This window comes from Rhinolophus sinicus, chromosome 14, assembly GCF_057876585.1.
Source record: "Rhinolophus sinicus isolate RSI-liver-muscle chromosome 14, RSI-T2T, whole genome shotgun sequence".
NCBI classification, from domain to species: Eukaryota; Metazoa; Chordata; class Mammalia; order Chiroptera; family Rhinolophidae; genus Rhinolophus; species Rhinolophus sinicus.
The window spans coordinates 60,915,578-60,932,838 of NC_142514.1; the positions used below are offsets into that span (position 1 = coordinate 60,915,578).

The following is a 17,261-nucleotide window of genomic DNA, read 5'->3' on the forward strand; positions in this document are numbered from 1 at the left end:
TTTCAATGTAGTTAACTCAAATAAGTTTTAGAAGTGGTATTAATTGGCCCCCCTATAAGATACTTTTAACAAGGAAGCCACTTGTTACACTGGTAACTTCTTCACACCTTTAGAGTTTATTGTTGCCAAATAAAAGTTAATTGACATGGAAATCTTATATTCGTATACGTTGTTGTCCTTGTGATTTCAACTTCAACATACCTTTTAAAAAATGAAATTATAGTTAATAACTTTTTGTGGGTTTTTTAAAAAAAATACTTCTTGTGTATGTTTAAATACAGCAAGGCATTAACAAATGGACTTAGAATTCAAATTTTGACTCTGATCTGGGAGACCTGCCTGAGGAATAGTGTAAGGTCACCACCCCTACATGGTTTCAGTCATCAGACTCATAGGGTCACAGCAAAGGAATAGAATCCTTTAGCCAGTATGGTTGGGGGTGAGGGTGGGGCGCGAGTCCCTGGATAAGGGAACACATTTCACATTTTTGTTTATATTTTGATTATATTACAGTATCAACATGGAAATAGAAATAGATTGTTGTACCTGAGGAGAGGATGAAACTGATGTTTTGTTGCATATTCTGTGATTATTTTCTAGGTTTCATTGTTTGTTGTTGTCGCCGTCATCGTCAGTGAATCATTATACAGAATTAATAATTTTAATTTGATAAGTATGTGAATGACTTGAAATTGCTTTTCTGATAGTAACTTCTTAATATTAAATTGGTTTTAACTAGTCATGAAATATAATAAATATAAAGACTGTTCCCAGTCTTTCTGGAGGTAAAAAAAGAGGGGTAAAGTTGCTCCTTTGGTGTTTGTGATGCTTTTGCATGACTAAGGATGACAACTCCTGGATGATTTTGCACTCTTAACAGGTAGTCATTTAAGAGTGCATATCGTAGTTGAGTCTTACTGACTTGGGGACTCTGAAGATGTCATCTTTGTTATATTTTTTATCTCCTTACAGCTGCATTTTTAAATATAAAACGTTTTCTGATGATGTGAATAGCTTAAACATCAAAACTGGAAACTTTAAAATTAACATATATATATAAAAAATATACCTGTGTGTTTTCCCCCTATGAAAAAAAAATCTTTTTATGTTCTTGTGTACATTTGACATCTTTCTATATGAGGAACTAAAGTATAAAATAAAGCATAAAATAAAATTTGATAAAAATTACATGCTTCCTATGTGCCATGTACTGTGCTGCAAAACAAGAATACAAAAGAGAATAAGATTCGCTTCTTCCTATCGAGCAGCTCGAAGTTCAGCAGGGAAGGAATTTAAGTAGAAACCCTTCTTAGAGCACTTTGCCTGCTCTGATGGAGGAGCTCAGAGTTGTTCCTTCACCCCATTTATTCATAGATCCATTTATTTAACGTACTTTTCTTCATGCCCTCTATAAAGAGAGCAGTGTAAACTGACTCTTTATTAGGTTTTGGCATTATAATGGTGAACCAGATAGATATGATAGTTTTGTTCAAGGAGAACTCACTCCTCATGTAAGTTACCCAGGCATAGGGATTGTGGTCATTTTGTTGACTGTTATGTCCCCAGTATCTAGAAAAGTACTAGGCACATAGTACGTGCTCAATAAATATTCATCATAAGACAGAAAATAGATGAACTAAACCTGAGCTCAGGTTCTCCTTGTCCCCATGGTTAGGGGAGCTTTGAACTGGATTTTGGAGAGTAATTGTTGCCCAAGAGAAAAAGGAGTAAAATATACTTGCAGGGGGAGTAGTTTAAACATAGTTATTGAGTGGTAAGGGTAATATTGTGGCTTAATAAAAAATTCACTATTTTTTAAAAAGTAGATAAGAATTCAAGTATTATATTTGTGGACTTTGGAGAAATTACAGCTATATGCTGAGACTATTAAAAGCGTCTCCTTCTGTGGCATATATTATTTTTAATAGTCAGGCTTATCAGGATTTTTTCCTTTAGAGTTCAGAATTAAACAGATAGCATTTCATAACTCTTAAATTGCTATATTTTAGTGGCACGTGTGAATTATTAATCGGTGGTTTACAAGTTTTCCAGTGGGAGAAATGAATTTCTTTCTAATGAGGAATTTAATCCCAAAATGTCGTGAGGGACTCATAATGTGTATTTTCTCCTTAAAATATTGAGAGGATTTCAGAAATAATGTGTGAACCTATCTACTGATGGTGTTCTAAAAATAAAATTTTACCTGAGTGTCGTGTCCAGAATTTTGTTACTCTTAGCAAATCCCAAAGATAAAGTTTTTCCCCCCTTGTTATTTATGTAGTTGGACTTGATTATGCATTAATATTTCATCATGCGTGTATTAGGAATTTTTTGTGTATTCCAATTTAAATCAGTATTTTGCATATAAATTGATTTTGCTTCCAACTAAATAGTCTTCTTAGAAAACCATTTGTTTGAAATGTTTCATAATTTAAAATATATCCCAAATTAAAAAAACAGTTGGTAAATCAAATGATATATGAAACTAAGGCATATCACTCATATATGCTGAGTTATTTTATAGTACATGATCATAGATTTTTTTTTTTTTTAAGGTTTTATTGGGGAAGGGGAACAGGACTTTATTGGGGAACAGTGTGTACTTCCAGGACTTTTTTCCGAGTCAAGTTATTGTCCTTTCAATCTTAGTTGTGGAGGGCACAGCTCAGCTCCAGGTCCAATTGCCGTTGCTTGTTGTGAGGGGCGCAGCCCACCATCCCTTGGGGGAGTCGAGGAATCGAACTGTCAACCTTGTGGTTGAGAGCCCACTGGCCCATGTGGGAATCAAACCGGCAGCCTTTGGAGTTAGGAGCATGGAGCTCCAACCCCCTGAGCCACCGGGCCGGCCCCCCATAGATTGTTTTAATACTTTCTTTTGCAAGAACTTTATATTTCTGTAAGGATTTGCTTTGTGTTTCATGCTAATAACCAAGTTTATGTCACACAGATTGCTACATTTTCAAAGCTAGTGTGCTTAAGGTTGGAAATGACATTGCATTCTTTTATTTTCTTTACTCTTGTCATGAAAACAAATTCGAAGGTGAAAGTAATTTTTTACTCTCCCCATTTTTTAGGTTCCTCACATAATTACTGACAGGTTAAAAGAATTATATGGTAATGAATCCAAAAAAAAAATTTGGATGTTTTAGGGTATGATTGATATAGTTATTTCTTAAACAGACTAACAGTGACTAAAACAGTAGAGGGACATTCTGTAAACTTATGTGTAATGTTTTTAACATACTGCTTTTTAGTATACAAAGACAAGTTTTATTATAAATCCTTGATTTTTAAAAAAATTTTGTTTTGATGACCTCATGAATATGCACTGATAAATGAAAAAGTTGAACTACTAGTCAAATAATTTATCTTTTAGGTTTGCTTTTAACATTCTGTTTTCATCTAAATTATAATGAAATGGAAATAAGTTTTCTGGAAGCTTGTAGGCTAGAGTTCAACCTGGTTGAAATCATGTCCCCTTCTTATTTTTTCTCATTTCTTTTTTAGGAAGAAATCTCATTAACATATATAAACAAGAATAAATCAGAGATTTTGAATGCTAACACTGGTAGTAGACTCTGGCCTGACTTAATGTCTCAGGAGAGCTTAAAGTCACAACCTCACTCCCATAGAGGTCCCTGATAATCAAAAGTCATGGTGCTTCTGGGAACCCTAGACAGCGTGAGCAGTAGCATCCATGACAGGGGTTAGTTCAAAGTAATTAAGAAAAACAGTACCAGAAAAGTTGAAGTTTTATATTACAGCTTAATAAGAAGACTTTTACAGGGATGCATGATTTTACAGAGATGTACAAAAAGGAGACTAAATGGAGACAATATTAGCAAAGCAGACTGTTCCCAATCAAGGGCTTGAAGTCCATAAGAAGGCTAAGCTTATAGCAGCATGTACTATTTATTGCCAGAGGAGCATCTTTTCTTGCAAAAATGCTCACAAATGATGCAACATCCAATGATAGAATTCCAATTCTGGTCTCACGAATTCCCATCTGGCAGCAGTGCATCTGTTTATTAGGAGTTATCCCCTGAATGTGAATGATTTCAATCCTAAGTCACTGCACCTGTTGCTGGGAGGTATTTATTCTAATCACTAGCCATAAAGCACAGAGAGTTATTGCTTGACATTTTATAACTCTGGGAGGGGGGCGGGGGAATTGTCTTTTCAAAATCATTTGTTCAGAGTGGAGAAAATGGGGCAAAACAGTTCATTTTACTCTAAGCACCACTATTTGGCAGTGTTCACATTTGCACAGCACAAAGCTGCAGTATTGATTTCGTTACTCACGGGGCCTCCCACAAGTTTTTTCTTCGTTTGCCACAGTTGCAAGATGGATTGGATTATATTTGTTGGGATGCTTATTTTTTTCTTTGAGATAAAGATTGAAAATACATCTTCGGATAAATGTCATAGTAGTAATGTGATTAAAAGGCTTTGATTTGGGAATTTCTTTACGTTGATAATGTTGACTGAGGAATTTCATTGAATACTCGACCGTCAGACACACCATTTCCTTTCCCTGCCCTTCTTCCTCTAAGACTAGAAGCAGCCAGTACTCTCCTACTACATCCTCTACCCCCAAACCTGCTGCTACTTATTATCATTTGTAGAGGCATTAAAGTAGCAGTTAAGACCAGGAACTGGTAACTGAATTATTGGGTTTCCAACCTTGCTTTCATTTGTATTTGAGGTGTGATCATGGAAAATTTAATTTTATTCCTGGGCCTCAATTTCCTCCTCTGTAAAATGGTGGTAATAACAATAGTTATACAACTGTTTTGAGAATTTATAGTTAGTAATTATTTGTAGAGTCCTTCAAGGGACTTCTGGTGATGATGGGGTGAAGAGAGTAGCAAATCTTCTTCTCCCCCCAAAGAAGTAGAAAACTGAACATAATTGTCAACAAGAACCATTTTAGGTCTGGAAATTAATCAGAGCCAAATAAGAAATGGGAAGCATTTATTTATGAGAAGCTGATAGAATTTGTGGTATGAGCCTTGGAAGTTTAAAACCTTCTAGCCTGGGGCTGCTCCTATTACCCCCCATCAACCCCCACCCCCACCCCCACACACACCGCCCCCAGCCTTTCATTGTGGAAGTTTGATTAAGGCAAGGCTGGCCTTGAAATTCGGTGCTTCTGATGCCAGGGTGAGTTAGCTTGATTTGGAGTGGAGAGTGGAAGCCCGTGTCCCGCTGCGTTGTCAGTAAAAGTAGTCAACACTGGAAAACAGATGGGTGGAAACCCCTGGCTCTGCTAGCCTGAAGTATGGTCCCATGTGTGGAGATTGGAGGGCCTGTCTGAAACATAACCAGGAAATCTTGGAAATGAAAGGGCTAAAAGTTCTCTGTGCATTCTTGACTAACTGGAAGGTACACACACATTCCAAGGAAAAGAGAGGACTTGGCAGAAGGTTAAGTAACCAAGGCTAACTTGAAAATGGCCCAAACTTTGAACACTTGCCCTAACTCACACTCAGCTCAGTCAGCAGAGTGTAGAGACCTTGTTCTGGGTTCATGGTATTTGTGAAAAGTCTCTGCTCGTACATTGGCTGATCACTAAGCTATGCCAGCACAGGGGTGATCCCTAGGAAGCCAGGCTAGAAAATAAAAATAAGAGCTAAAATAACAGCAGCAGTAACAAGGAGCAGAGACGTAGCAGCTTGCACACTATGCAGGAGACAGATTCTACAGATTTAAATACAGTCATGATACTAAAAAGAAAATATCACAACAGCAACAATTCTCAGGGGAAAGAAATCTGAATCAAGAGTTGCTAACAGCGTATCATTTAAAATGTCTAGTTTTCAACAACAACAAAACATTTACAACACAGGCAGAGAAACAGGGAAGTTAACCCATACTCAGGAGAAAAAGCATTCGGTAGAAACTTCCTCTATGTGGGCCCAGACGTTAGATTTAGCAGATAAACATTTCAAAGTGGCTATTATGAATATGATCAAAGATTAAAATAAAACTATATTAAAGTATTAAGAGGAAATATGATGACAATGGCTTAAAAATATGCAATCTCAATAGAGAAATAAAAACTCTTTTATAAAAGGCCTTGGAGAAATTCTTGGCACATCTTAGTTATAGCAGTTTTAGCAGTATGTTGCAAATAACTTCACCTTTTCCTCTCCAAATACAGATATCTCAGCTTCATCTGAACACAGAGAATCTGATTTAGTAGGTCTCAATTAGGGCTTGAAGATTTCTTTTTAAAAACACCAGCTGACTTTGATGCAAAGTCATGTTTGGGAATCAGCCATATTATAGTCTTGGCAAGTGATTTTTAAAAAATTGTTCTCAAAAATACCCCACTGGAACAGTTAAGAATCACTTCATGTACAAAGGCAGAAAGTGTGATTAAGAAGTAATGGCCATACTTGTGATTTCTTCTGTGTGACTCAGTATAATAAGTCATTAATGCATATAAATAAGGGGTAAATAAATGCATTTAGGAAGAAGCTTTGCTCTGCCTTTTCGTAAGATTTACTTAAGTGAAAATACTGAATTTTTAAAATTAATGTTAATTGTCATAGTTTTATTTAAGACTTTCCAAACTTCATTTGAATTACCATTGTCAGTGGAAGAGGTTGGATGCACACTCCCTGAAGTTTTCAGAGAAATAGTATGATGTGGCCAAAGAAGGCACATTTTTCTTTAAAACTTATGTAAATTTTTCTTTTGATTGCATAACTGACCCACGTTTATTTTCTCTCTTCCACTAAGGTTTTGATTAAAAGTTAATTCAGGAAGATGTCTGCTTGTGATTTGTGTGAGTCCTGCCTCGTTCATCACACATGCTTCTGAGAATTATCATGACAGTACCATATAGCCTACAAACATGTTGTGTCACAACACATCCATGTTAACATTCTCTCATATGTTTTTTTTTTTAAAGAAACAGAACAATTATTGATCACTGGAAAATATTAGAATAGCATGTGTACCTGATTAAAAGGAGCTTGCCTGTTTAGAATCATAAACTGGTGAAATTCAGTACAACTTTGAAATGAGTTTAAATTCTTTAGAAAAAGAAATTAAAACCCAGAGAAGTAAAATGACTTAGCCTAGTTCACAAGGCTGACCCAGATGCCCATACTTTATCACTATTGTTTTCATATGTACACATTTGAAGTGTAGATTAGGCTCTCTTTATACTTATGGCACATGTCTCTACATTTCCACAAATGCAGTTTTTTTCTCCCCAATTTTTATTGGGGAACAGTGTGTTTTTCCAGGATGTCAAGTCATTGGTTTTTAATCTAGTTGTGTGTGTGTGTGTGTGTGTGTGTGTGTGTGTGTGTGGTGCGGCGCAGGTTCAGTCCCAAGTCAAGTCATTGTTTTCAATCAGTTGTGGAGGGCACAGCTCACTGGCACATGTGGGAATCGAACCAGCAACCTCTTGTTAAGAGCTCGCGCTCTAACCATTGAGCCGTCCAGCTTCCCCTGCAGTTTTTATTATGATCAATATTTCTGGTTTTGTGAACCTTTCCAGTAGTTGTTTCCTGTCAAATTTACTAACATGCCTTGGTGAATTTCAGATTGTATTAAAATGTATAAATCTTGTCCGGCTATCAACAAGGTGGCTTGAGAAGTCACTGAGTACTTTTCTGTTCATGGCCATTAATACGAGCATGGACTCTGGAGTCCTGAGAACCCTGAATAGGTTCGAATCTAACTGACAGTAATCCTTGAGGCTCTGAAAATTCACTTAGAACCATAACTGTAATTCTGCAAACTATCAACAACAATAAAAATGAAAGGGCTCAATTTAAAAACCATAGTGCTTTGTAAACCTATATTTTTGACAAATAGTAAAAGTTGTGAATTATGGCTCCAAGACCATCTTCTAATAATAAGGTCTAATATTTGCAATATTTTCTAGTAATATGATTTATTCTTTCATCAAAGAATTATAACTGCAGATCATGTCTGCTTTAAAATGGGTTGTGCTCCAAAATTTTATATGATGTCACTTGTATGAATTTCCACACAGCTTTTGCCACAAAACTGTCAGCTTCTGAAGCCCTAAAAGTATTTTCAATTCAAACAACTATAATAAGACTAGTTCAAGCAGATTTATTTGTATAGGCAGTGTGGTACAGTATCAGGAAATGGAAGAAAGCAATAATACATGTAGAAGTTTATGAACTTAAGGAAGTTCATAAATAAACTTTTTGAAAGGCTGGCCTGTTTATGTTTACTGTGTGTGTTGATATTTTCCCAACTCCGTTTCTGTATTTCTTTCTTCTTCATTGGTAGTGTACCTCTCACATACTTTCACTCATCTCATAAGACCATAAACCTTCTTAGTGAAAACCTACCAAGGTTGGGTTTTGCTACAATCCCCTGAAGATGTCTGTGCTCCAAATTATGTCCTTTTCTTCTCTTCATTCCAATCACACCTTTAGTTTTCTCAGTAGAACTGAGAGGTCCACCAACTTTGAGAATTACTGGTTTTCTAAACCATACCAATGTGTAACCCAGTAACCCTTTGGAGAATTATTTGCATCTTGGAAAGGATGTACATTTATCCAGGTGACTTTCATTTTCACTGAATTAGTGAAGAGGCATTGTGCAATTAAGTTAAAGAGGACAACTTACGGCATTGGATTGACCTGTACACAACCCAGCCCTTCAATTCGGAAGTTTATATCTTGGAACAGTTTAACTTCTGAATATCCATGTTTTTGTATAAAAAGGGATATAAGGAATAATTGATATAATGCAGAGTGATTAAAAGGATAGAGATAAGAAAAAAGTACTGAAATTATTGGAATGCTATACATGACAACAGGTTAGAGAACTGAAATTAAAAAGGGAGACAGTGGAGGAGAAGTTTTTGATAACAATCGCTAACCCATAGGTAGCACATCTGCATACCACAGATGTACTTCTCCCCCACATCGTTCTTCTTGGCTGTTCTTGGCTTTCTCTGCTTTTGCGCTTCCTCCTGTGCTCTGTTACTACTTAACCTGCTTGAATACTGGTTAAATTTAAAATTCTAATCTTTTATTCCATTTGGGAATCTTTTTCACAGCACTCATGAACAGTGGGTGTCTATACGCTCCATAATGCACCATGCATCAGTTCATATAGCATTTTTCATTAATCACTCACATGTACATTATTTCATTTTTGAGTCACACAGGTAGGAAAAGTAACACACCACAGATGTTTTCTCTGCATTCTGTAGATGACAAAACTGAACCTTAAGAAATTTTGCCCTTTCTGGGCGTTTCAAGGTGCTGGCCTGGATTGGAGCAGGGCTGCCTCCTTTGAATTCCCATCTGTTGATTTTTGTCAGTTTTAAAGTGTGTATAAATTGAAATAAGTTATTGTGCCATAGATATGTTACTGCCATAGTAGCTTAGTTATTTTAGGGGGAAACTGCTAAAATGAAAGTGTTTTTAAGGCAATGCTACTAACAGGAATTACTATGTCTACATTAAATGATAAATAAAGCGAGTGTGTAGCAGAGCTTTTATTCCATTGCATAAATGAACACTGTTTTCTTGGTTGGTTGTTACTACATTCTGTAAAACAGCAATGTTTATAAATCCATTGATTAAATTTGTCATTTTTCTCTGAATTTACTCAAAAAGAGCTACTTAGTTTCTGTTTGTGACTAGATGATACAGAAAATGTTTTGTTTAGAATAATTTCAAATTGTCTCTAACGGGTGAAATAGTCCAGCTAAAGATACATATTTTTTAAAAAATCTAATGACTTCTTGACAGATAATAAAGAACCAAGGAATTATTTAATAAATGTATGAATGGAGAACTTAAAAAAACATAGTTTGTGTGACATCTCTTGAATATAGACCAGAATTGTATTATATTACTTGAAAAATGCCTTACTGAAATAATATGCTTCATAAGTGAGTTAATTAATCATTTATTATTTTTTCTTTTTAGGTTTCAGCAGAGCAGCTTTACCATTTGGGTTAGTTAGGCGAGAATTATCCTGTGAAGGTTATTCTATAGATCTGCGATGTCCAGGCAGTGATGTCATCATGATTGAGAGCGCTAACTACGGTCGGACAGATGACAAGATTTGTGATGCTGACCCGTTTCAGATGGAGAATACAGACTGCTACCTCCCAGATGCCTTCAAAATTATGACTCAAAGGTAAATATTCATGCTTTGCTATCCTATTTTAGCTATTACATCCAAATTGGTATAATAACTCCAAAGTGGATGGGAGCAGTCCATATCTCAGCATATTTATTAAACTGGGTTAGGGTTTTACCTACTAATGTCGATTTCTACTGTAAGTTTTTAACATTTAAATGTCTTACCGTTTTTATATAGGTTGACATATCAGAAAGAATATGTAATAACATCTTTATTTTTTTAATATATCATAAAATGAAGAGTACAGATATATATTTCAAATGTAATATTGTATTTTAGGGTTTTAAAATTTTGAAATTTTTGTAATATCAAGAATGTTTAAACGTCTGGATCTTTGGCAATAATTTCTCCTTTTTTTTAAATTAATAAACTTTTTTTATATCAAAAATAGCAGAAAGTACAGAGAGTTAATTTGGATAAATGCCAAGGAGCACAATGACTAGATCCTATGGTAAGAGTGTGTTTAGTTTTGTAAGAAACTGTCAAACAGTCTTTCAAAGTTACTGTACTATTTTGTATTCCCACCAGTAGTCAGAGGTTTTGTTACTCCACACTTTTACCTATTTTTGGTGATATCAGTGTTTTAGAATTGTGTCATTCTAATAGGTATGTGGTAGTCTCTCATTGTTTTAATTTGCAATTCCCCAATTTTCCATTGTGTTGAACATTTTTCACTTTGCTCACATGACATCTGTATATCTTCATTGGTGAGGTGTCTGTTCAGGTCTGTTGCTCATTTTTTTTTTTTTTTAAGATTTTATTGGGGAACAGTGTGTACTTCCAGGACTTTTTTCCAAGTCAAGTTGTTGTCCTTTCAATGTGCTGTTCAGCTTCAAGTTGTCCTTTCAGTCTTAGTTGTGGAGAGCACAGCTCAGCTCCAGGTCCAGTTGCCATTGCTAGTTGCAGGGGGCGGAGCCCACCATCCCTTGCGGGACTCGGGGAGTAGAACCGGCAACCTTGTGCTTGAGAGCCCACTGGCCCATGTGGGAATCGAACCGGCAGCCTTCGGAGTTAGGAGCATGAAACTCCAACTCCCTGAGCCACCAGGCTGGCCCTGTTACTCATTTTTTAAAATCAGGTTGTTTGTTTTGTTATTGTTGAGTTTTTAGAGTTCTTGATGTATTTTGGATAATAATCCTTTATCAGATACGTCTTTTACAAATATTTCCTCCCAGCCTGTGGCAGGTCTTCTCATTCTTTTTATCCTTATCTTTAGAAAACAAACAAAATAAAAACAACAAATGCAACTTAAGGAAGCATATACTGCATGCACTTGCACATTTGCTCTTGCCCTCGTGTGTCTCTCTCTCTCTCTCTCTCTCTCTCTCTCTATATATATATATATATATATATATATATATATATATATTTGTTTGGGTAATAAACTATTGGTTTCATTTTTAAAAAACAATGTGTTGGAAAGTACATTTTAAACTTTCTGTAAATGATCTCTCTTAACTGGACAACTGCCTTCCTACAGAGAGAGAATGGAAAAGCCTGCTGATGATAGGGGTTGCCTTTCCTCTGCCTTAACCCAGAGCACATAACTCTTGGCATCTTTTGTTTTTCTAAATATTGGTACTCTTGGCATATTAGAGTTTTCTTGTATATAAGATATTAAAATTGTGGTTAGTTGTGATTGAACTATTGCATTTAATATCCAGCAGTCCCAGTTATTTGAAACAGAGAAACTTTGAAAGAAAATTTAGTATCACCAAATTTATTATACATTATTGCTTTTTATATTTTGTTTACTAGGAAAACCATAGTTCTACCCAAAGCTTTCACCCTCATCCTTCTGCTTCTTTTCCCCCTCTGCACACAATATTCTGTCTAGCTCTCTGGCTTACTTACTAGTCTGCCTTAAAGTAGAAGAGCAAAATTTTTAGATGAGTCTGGTTATTGTAGGCACATTGAAAACATCAAGAAATTATAAGAGTCAATGGAAAAAGGATTTTTTTAAAATCTACACTGTAAGAGTATGGGTACAAATTGCTGTAAAATTTCTTATTTCACAGTGAATATGTACTAGCATATTTTTATTGGTAGCACATTCGTAGTAAGTAGTTTTCTTTTAATGTTGATACTGACCAAGATGTTTTTAGGAAACCAGAGAACATATACAATACTTTAAAAAGATTTCCATCAAAATGTTTTTATTTTTATTTCTTAAAGGGCAGTTATTAAAAAAAATTAAGACTAAAGTTTATTTGCATAAATGGTACTTGATCAGTAGTTTTAAAGTCCTTTATGTAGAATACGAAATCTGACCAATGAGCGAACCACAAAACATAACTTATTTGGAAGAATAAATTCATTGCTACAGTAAGTTATAATAGAACAATTTGTATATGGTATTTCAAAATTTGGGAATTGCCTATGTTAGGGAGGCAATAAAGGCAACTGCTAATAATTGACCATTTATTCATTCCTTACATGTTGATCCAACTATTCAAAGGCAGTGATATGATTTGAGCATTTAAAAATAGGCCAGAGAGAAATAGGGACTGAAAAACTCTTCTGTATAATTACCTGTTTTTACTAAGACTGGCAAGCAGCAAGCATTGGGAATTGGAACAAAGAGAAAATCTAGAAGAGCTAGCCTTGAAGAACATACATTGTGGGTAACTTACCTTTGTATGTGGGCTTACACAGTTAAATCTAGCACACAGTTGACTATCTAGCAAAATACGTAAGTTATCATACTTGTACATATAAATACAACTACATATAGGGAATGTACAAGATAGATAGCAAGTTATTTTTATTGTTTCGTGTTATAAAAGTAGGGCTGCATTTTTGATACTTTTGAAAGGAACTAGAGTTTTGAGGTATTTAAATTCTGTGAAAGCATACAGTTGTTTTCCATACCCTTGTTGTCAAAATGTCTAAACAATTTATGTGTATTAATGCAAATAAGGGGATGATTCCAAAACTGGCCGTCAAAACCCCATTTTTAAATTGTCATATTATACTGGTGACTTATAATTATTCAATCACCATAATGACAATTTAAACATGAATACTTTATTGACAAGGAAAACAATGTTAAGATGACTTAAAAATGAGTTTCATAGTGGTAGCTTATAAGTACTCTAGTCTATGTATTAGTATGTACAATATAAACCTTTAAGGAAGTCTGCCATATTTGACCATTACATACAAGTTTCAGATAGCTGTAAGAAAAATAGATAGACAATGTATTTGCAGCTGAATTATTACTGAATAGTTACTGAATGTGTAGAATATATTGGCTTTTCTTTTAATTATTATTATTATTATTTTTATTAGTTTCAGGTGTACAAAACAATGTAACAGACTTTTACACCCCTTACAAAGTGATAACCCCCTGTCCCTATTGTTTTAATTTTAAAATACTTACAGTATTTAAAATAAAGTAAGAGTTATTTTCACCAAACTCCTAACAATTTGACCAATGTTTCCATTTATGATCATCAAATAATGTGATTCAATAATGTAGGAAAGAGACTTTTTTTCCTTTAATGTAGAAAATTTCTTTTTGGAAAAATCAAAATCACTAGAATCTTTTCTATTAAATTTGAAAGTCTCCGTTTTCTGCATATAATGATGGAGATAGGCACAAAAATTGGAATTGCTTCAGCAGTTGAGAGTCAAGTAAATAAATAACACTTGTAACTCTGACTCTGCTGGTAATAAGAGTATTGTTACTCATTCTCCGTTTTCTGTTTTCTGCTCATTTAAAAGTATGAAACCATCAGCTATATCAGATGTCAGAGGGGTAGTAGCTTGGGGGAGGGATTTACCACTTTGTGAGGGATGTAAATGTCTAACTATTCCGTTGCTTTGTACACCTGAAACTAATAATAAAAAAAAAGGTATGAAACCAGGGCTTTATTAGTAACTGACAGTGTACATGTCTTATAAGAACACCAAATGGCTCATCCTAAAAAGTGAGAAATGAAATTCTTTTCTAAAATATGTATTTTAATACTTTATAAAATAATCACCATTACAGATCTTTTTTTAGTACTCTTTGAGGATAGTACTAAAAAAATGATCTGTAATGATGGGATAACTTAAAAAAGAAGTTAATAGTGTCACACTTTGAATTTATTAAAGAAAAACAACCCTACTACCCTTGGATGAATAAATAAATTAGAATTTGCTAACAATATTGGTTCTTTGCAGCACGTGGGGACAGTCTAGTTAGTATCTTAAAGTGATACGCTAAATTGTACCTGACATCCTCTTCTGGGATTGTTTTATAGTTGTTCTTTTATTCATATTCTTCACTCTAAGAACCTTTTCATTCTCATCAGTGTAGTTTGCTGCCTTAGATTATGCTCTGTAATACATCCTTAAGTTTTTAGCATTTTGACCTAGACATCTGAAAGTAAATATTTACTGTTTTTGTTTTCAATATTTAAGGTCAAGGTTAATGATTCATGTGCGTGGGTAGGTCCAGTGTTACAGAGTCCCAGCTCATGCTATCGGATATTCATCAGTGTTCCTCTGTCAATACAAAGAGTTTCTACAAGTAATGTGTACTACTCTCAAGAGGATAGTAAGAATACATGCCTCAGTTTTTCCTCTGGTAGGAAAAGTATATTTTGTGTAATCGATTCAAAGACAGGCTCTTTTTCACTTTTTTTTTTGGAATTGAAGTTGCCCAAGGAAATCAAAGAATTGCCGTAGACTTAGAGAACTAGGCTGGCTCCTTAAAAGCTTTTAGCCTAGATTTTTAGCCCACATATAGATTACAACTGGTTAGAATCCCGTAGCACATCTGTATTAGATTTCTTGTTAAGTAAAATGTACTGTATTTTTGATGTTGTACTACCCTCTTAAGCGCCTTTAAGTTTATTTGGGAACAGGGTGGCTTATAAAAAAATAACTAGTTGAGCAAGCAGTTGTTTTTACAGATTTGGCACTCATGAGTGTGGGGATAGGGATAGTTGCAGGTGAATAGATGATGTCACCCGCAGAGATTGTGTAGTGTGAGCACGCCAGAGTTCTAGAGCATACCTGCGTTGAGGGGCACAGGTAAAGTTGCCGTCAAGGAAACCAGAACGGGCACAGGAGGATCATGGCTCAGACCCAGTAGTAAAGCAGTGAAGACATACCATTTATTCTCGTTGTTGAAGATTTTTATTCCATTTTGACAACTCAAATAAAAGAATATGCTAGGATTTTCAAGGTAGCAGTGTTACAGCATAGGAATCAAGAATGTAGCTTTCAGTCTTGTACAGACCAGAAAAATTAGGTAATACCCTTGTCACATGGAACCAAGCAATGCATAATAAATACACGATCTAGATTTACAAAGTAGAGGTACAACTTAGGGATGTTTAAAATCTAACTTCTGGAACTTGGGTCCCATTTAATTAAATTAAGCTAAGTAAGTGACAAAACTTATTTTAGAGCCAAGATCTTTTCCACAAAGGTTGGGATGATAGAAGTAAGCCAAAATATGTACGAACCAGATTAATCTATCCCATCCTATACCCCATTCAGTAACTTTTTTATCCTTGAATTTCTAAACCCTATTAATGTCCTAACCTATTATCTCGAAGTATAATAATCCTGTGTTATTTAACATGGTCAACCCAGCAGCCACTTGAGTGGTGACAGTTTCTTTTGTGCATGAGGATTTGAAGAAATGCATTATTGCATGTGTGTGCATTACTTTTTTTGTTCCGTGGGTTCTTTACATTACTGCAGATGCAGGATAAGACTGGAACATTGAGTGAATACTCCCAGCACGTAGTTAAAGTTAAGGCTGTTTGGAGGAACCATGCATTCTGCATCCAGGAACAAGCAGAATGGTCTTACCCTCTGCCTCTCCACTTCCATTCTTGCTATCCTACCAGGCAAGGCACAGAAGTAGAGACCCTTTTTGGGAGGGGGAAAACATAGGCCATTGCTTCTATTTTTAAGAGAGTTATTAGGTAACAGATTGTTAGAGATGCCGAGGAACTTGGGACTCATTGTATTCTAACTCCCTTTCGTGACACTTGGGAATAAACTGTTTATAGTCAGTACACTTTGTTCACAATGAAGCATGCACGGTAGTCCCTCTTATCCATAGGGGTGCTTTCCAAGACCCCCAGTGGAAGCCTAAAACTGGGTGTAGTGTCTGAACCCTTTATATACTATGTTTTTTCCTATACATACACATTGATGATAAAGTGTATCAATTAGGCACAGTAAGAGATTCACAACAACTGCTAATAAAATACAGTTGTAACATACTGTACTAAAAGTTATGTGACTGTGGACTCTATCAAAATATCTTGTTGTACTGTACTTACCCTTCTTGTGGTGATGTGAGATGATAAAATGCAAAATGTATTCCTGAATCTGCAACCATCCCTTACTTACAGTAAATGGCTTGGTGTCACTCGTTTCAGGGGATCCCTTGCTGAAGTTTTCGGATAGGCTCAGTGCTTTCTGGTGCATCATGTTGCCATCAATCAGAACACGTTTTCTGTTCATGTCTGCTGCTCACAAATTTAATGTCTTTTCCATCATAACTAAGCACTCTCACACATTGTTCCATAATTTCTGCAGTTTGAGGTGCGACAGCAAAACTATCACACGTTTCCCTTTCCTTCTTCATAATTTCATGGATAGAAGATTTGTTTTTACTGTAGTTCTTAGCAACCTCAGCATATGATTTTTTCTTTTCTATTAATTAGAGAACTTTTACCTTTTCACTTCAAGGAAGCACTTTACAGCTTCTCTTTGGTATATCCCAGTTGCTGCATCACTTCTCTTGTACTTTGGGACCATTATTAAATAAAATAAGGGTTACTTGGATACAAACACTGCGATAGATGCCACGACAGTCGACCTGACACCCTAAATGGCTGCTAAATGACTTAACCAGTGGGAAGCATAAGCAGTGTGGGTACTCTGGACTAAGGCATGATGCATGTTCCAGGTGGCGTGGAGTGGGACTGCGGGAGATTTCATCACGCTAAACGGCATGCCATTTAAAACCTAAGAATTGTTTATTTCTGTATTTTTTCATTTGCTGTTTTTGGACTGTGGGTGAGAGCAGGTAATGAAACCCAGAAAGTGAAACTACGGTTAAGAGGGGACGACTGTATGTTCTC

The 17,261-nt window shown here is 35.5% G+C and overlaps 1 protein-coding gene across 28 annotated transcripts in view; it reads left to right on the forward strand.

Moving 5' to 3' along the window:
* The window catches only part of ADGRL2 (adhesion G protein-coupled receptor L2), a 599,014-nt gene that overhangs the window by 506,622 nt on the left and 75,131 nt on the right, over positions 1-17,261 (forward strand). For all 28 annotated transcript variants that reach the window (XM_019754311.3, XM_088791227.1, XM_074335022.2 and 25 more), the window contains one exon: positions 9,942-10,155. In XM_019754311.3, coding sequence (XP_019609870.1) covers positions 9,942-10,155 — 214 coding nt within the window. The remainder of the gene's footprint in view (positions 1-9,941; positions 10,156-17,261) is intronic.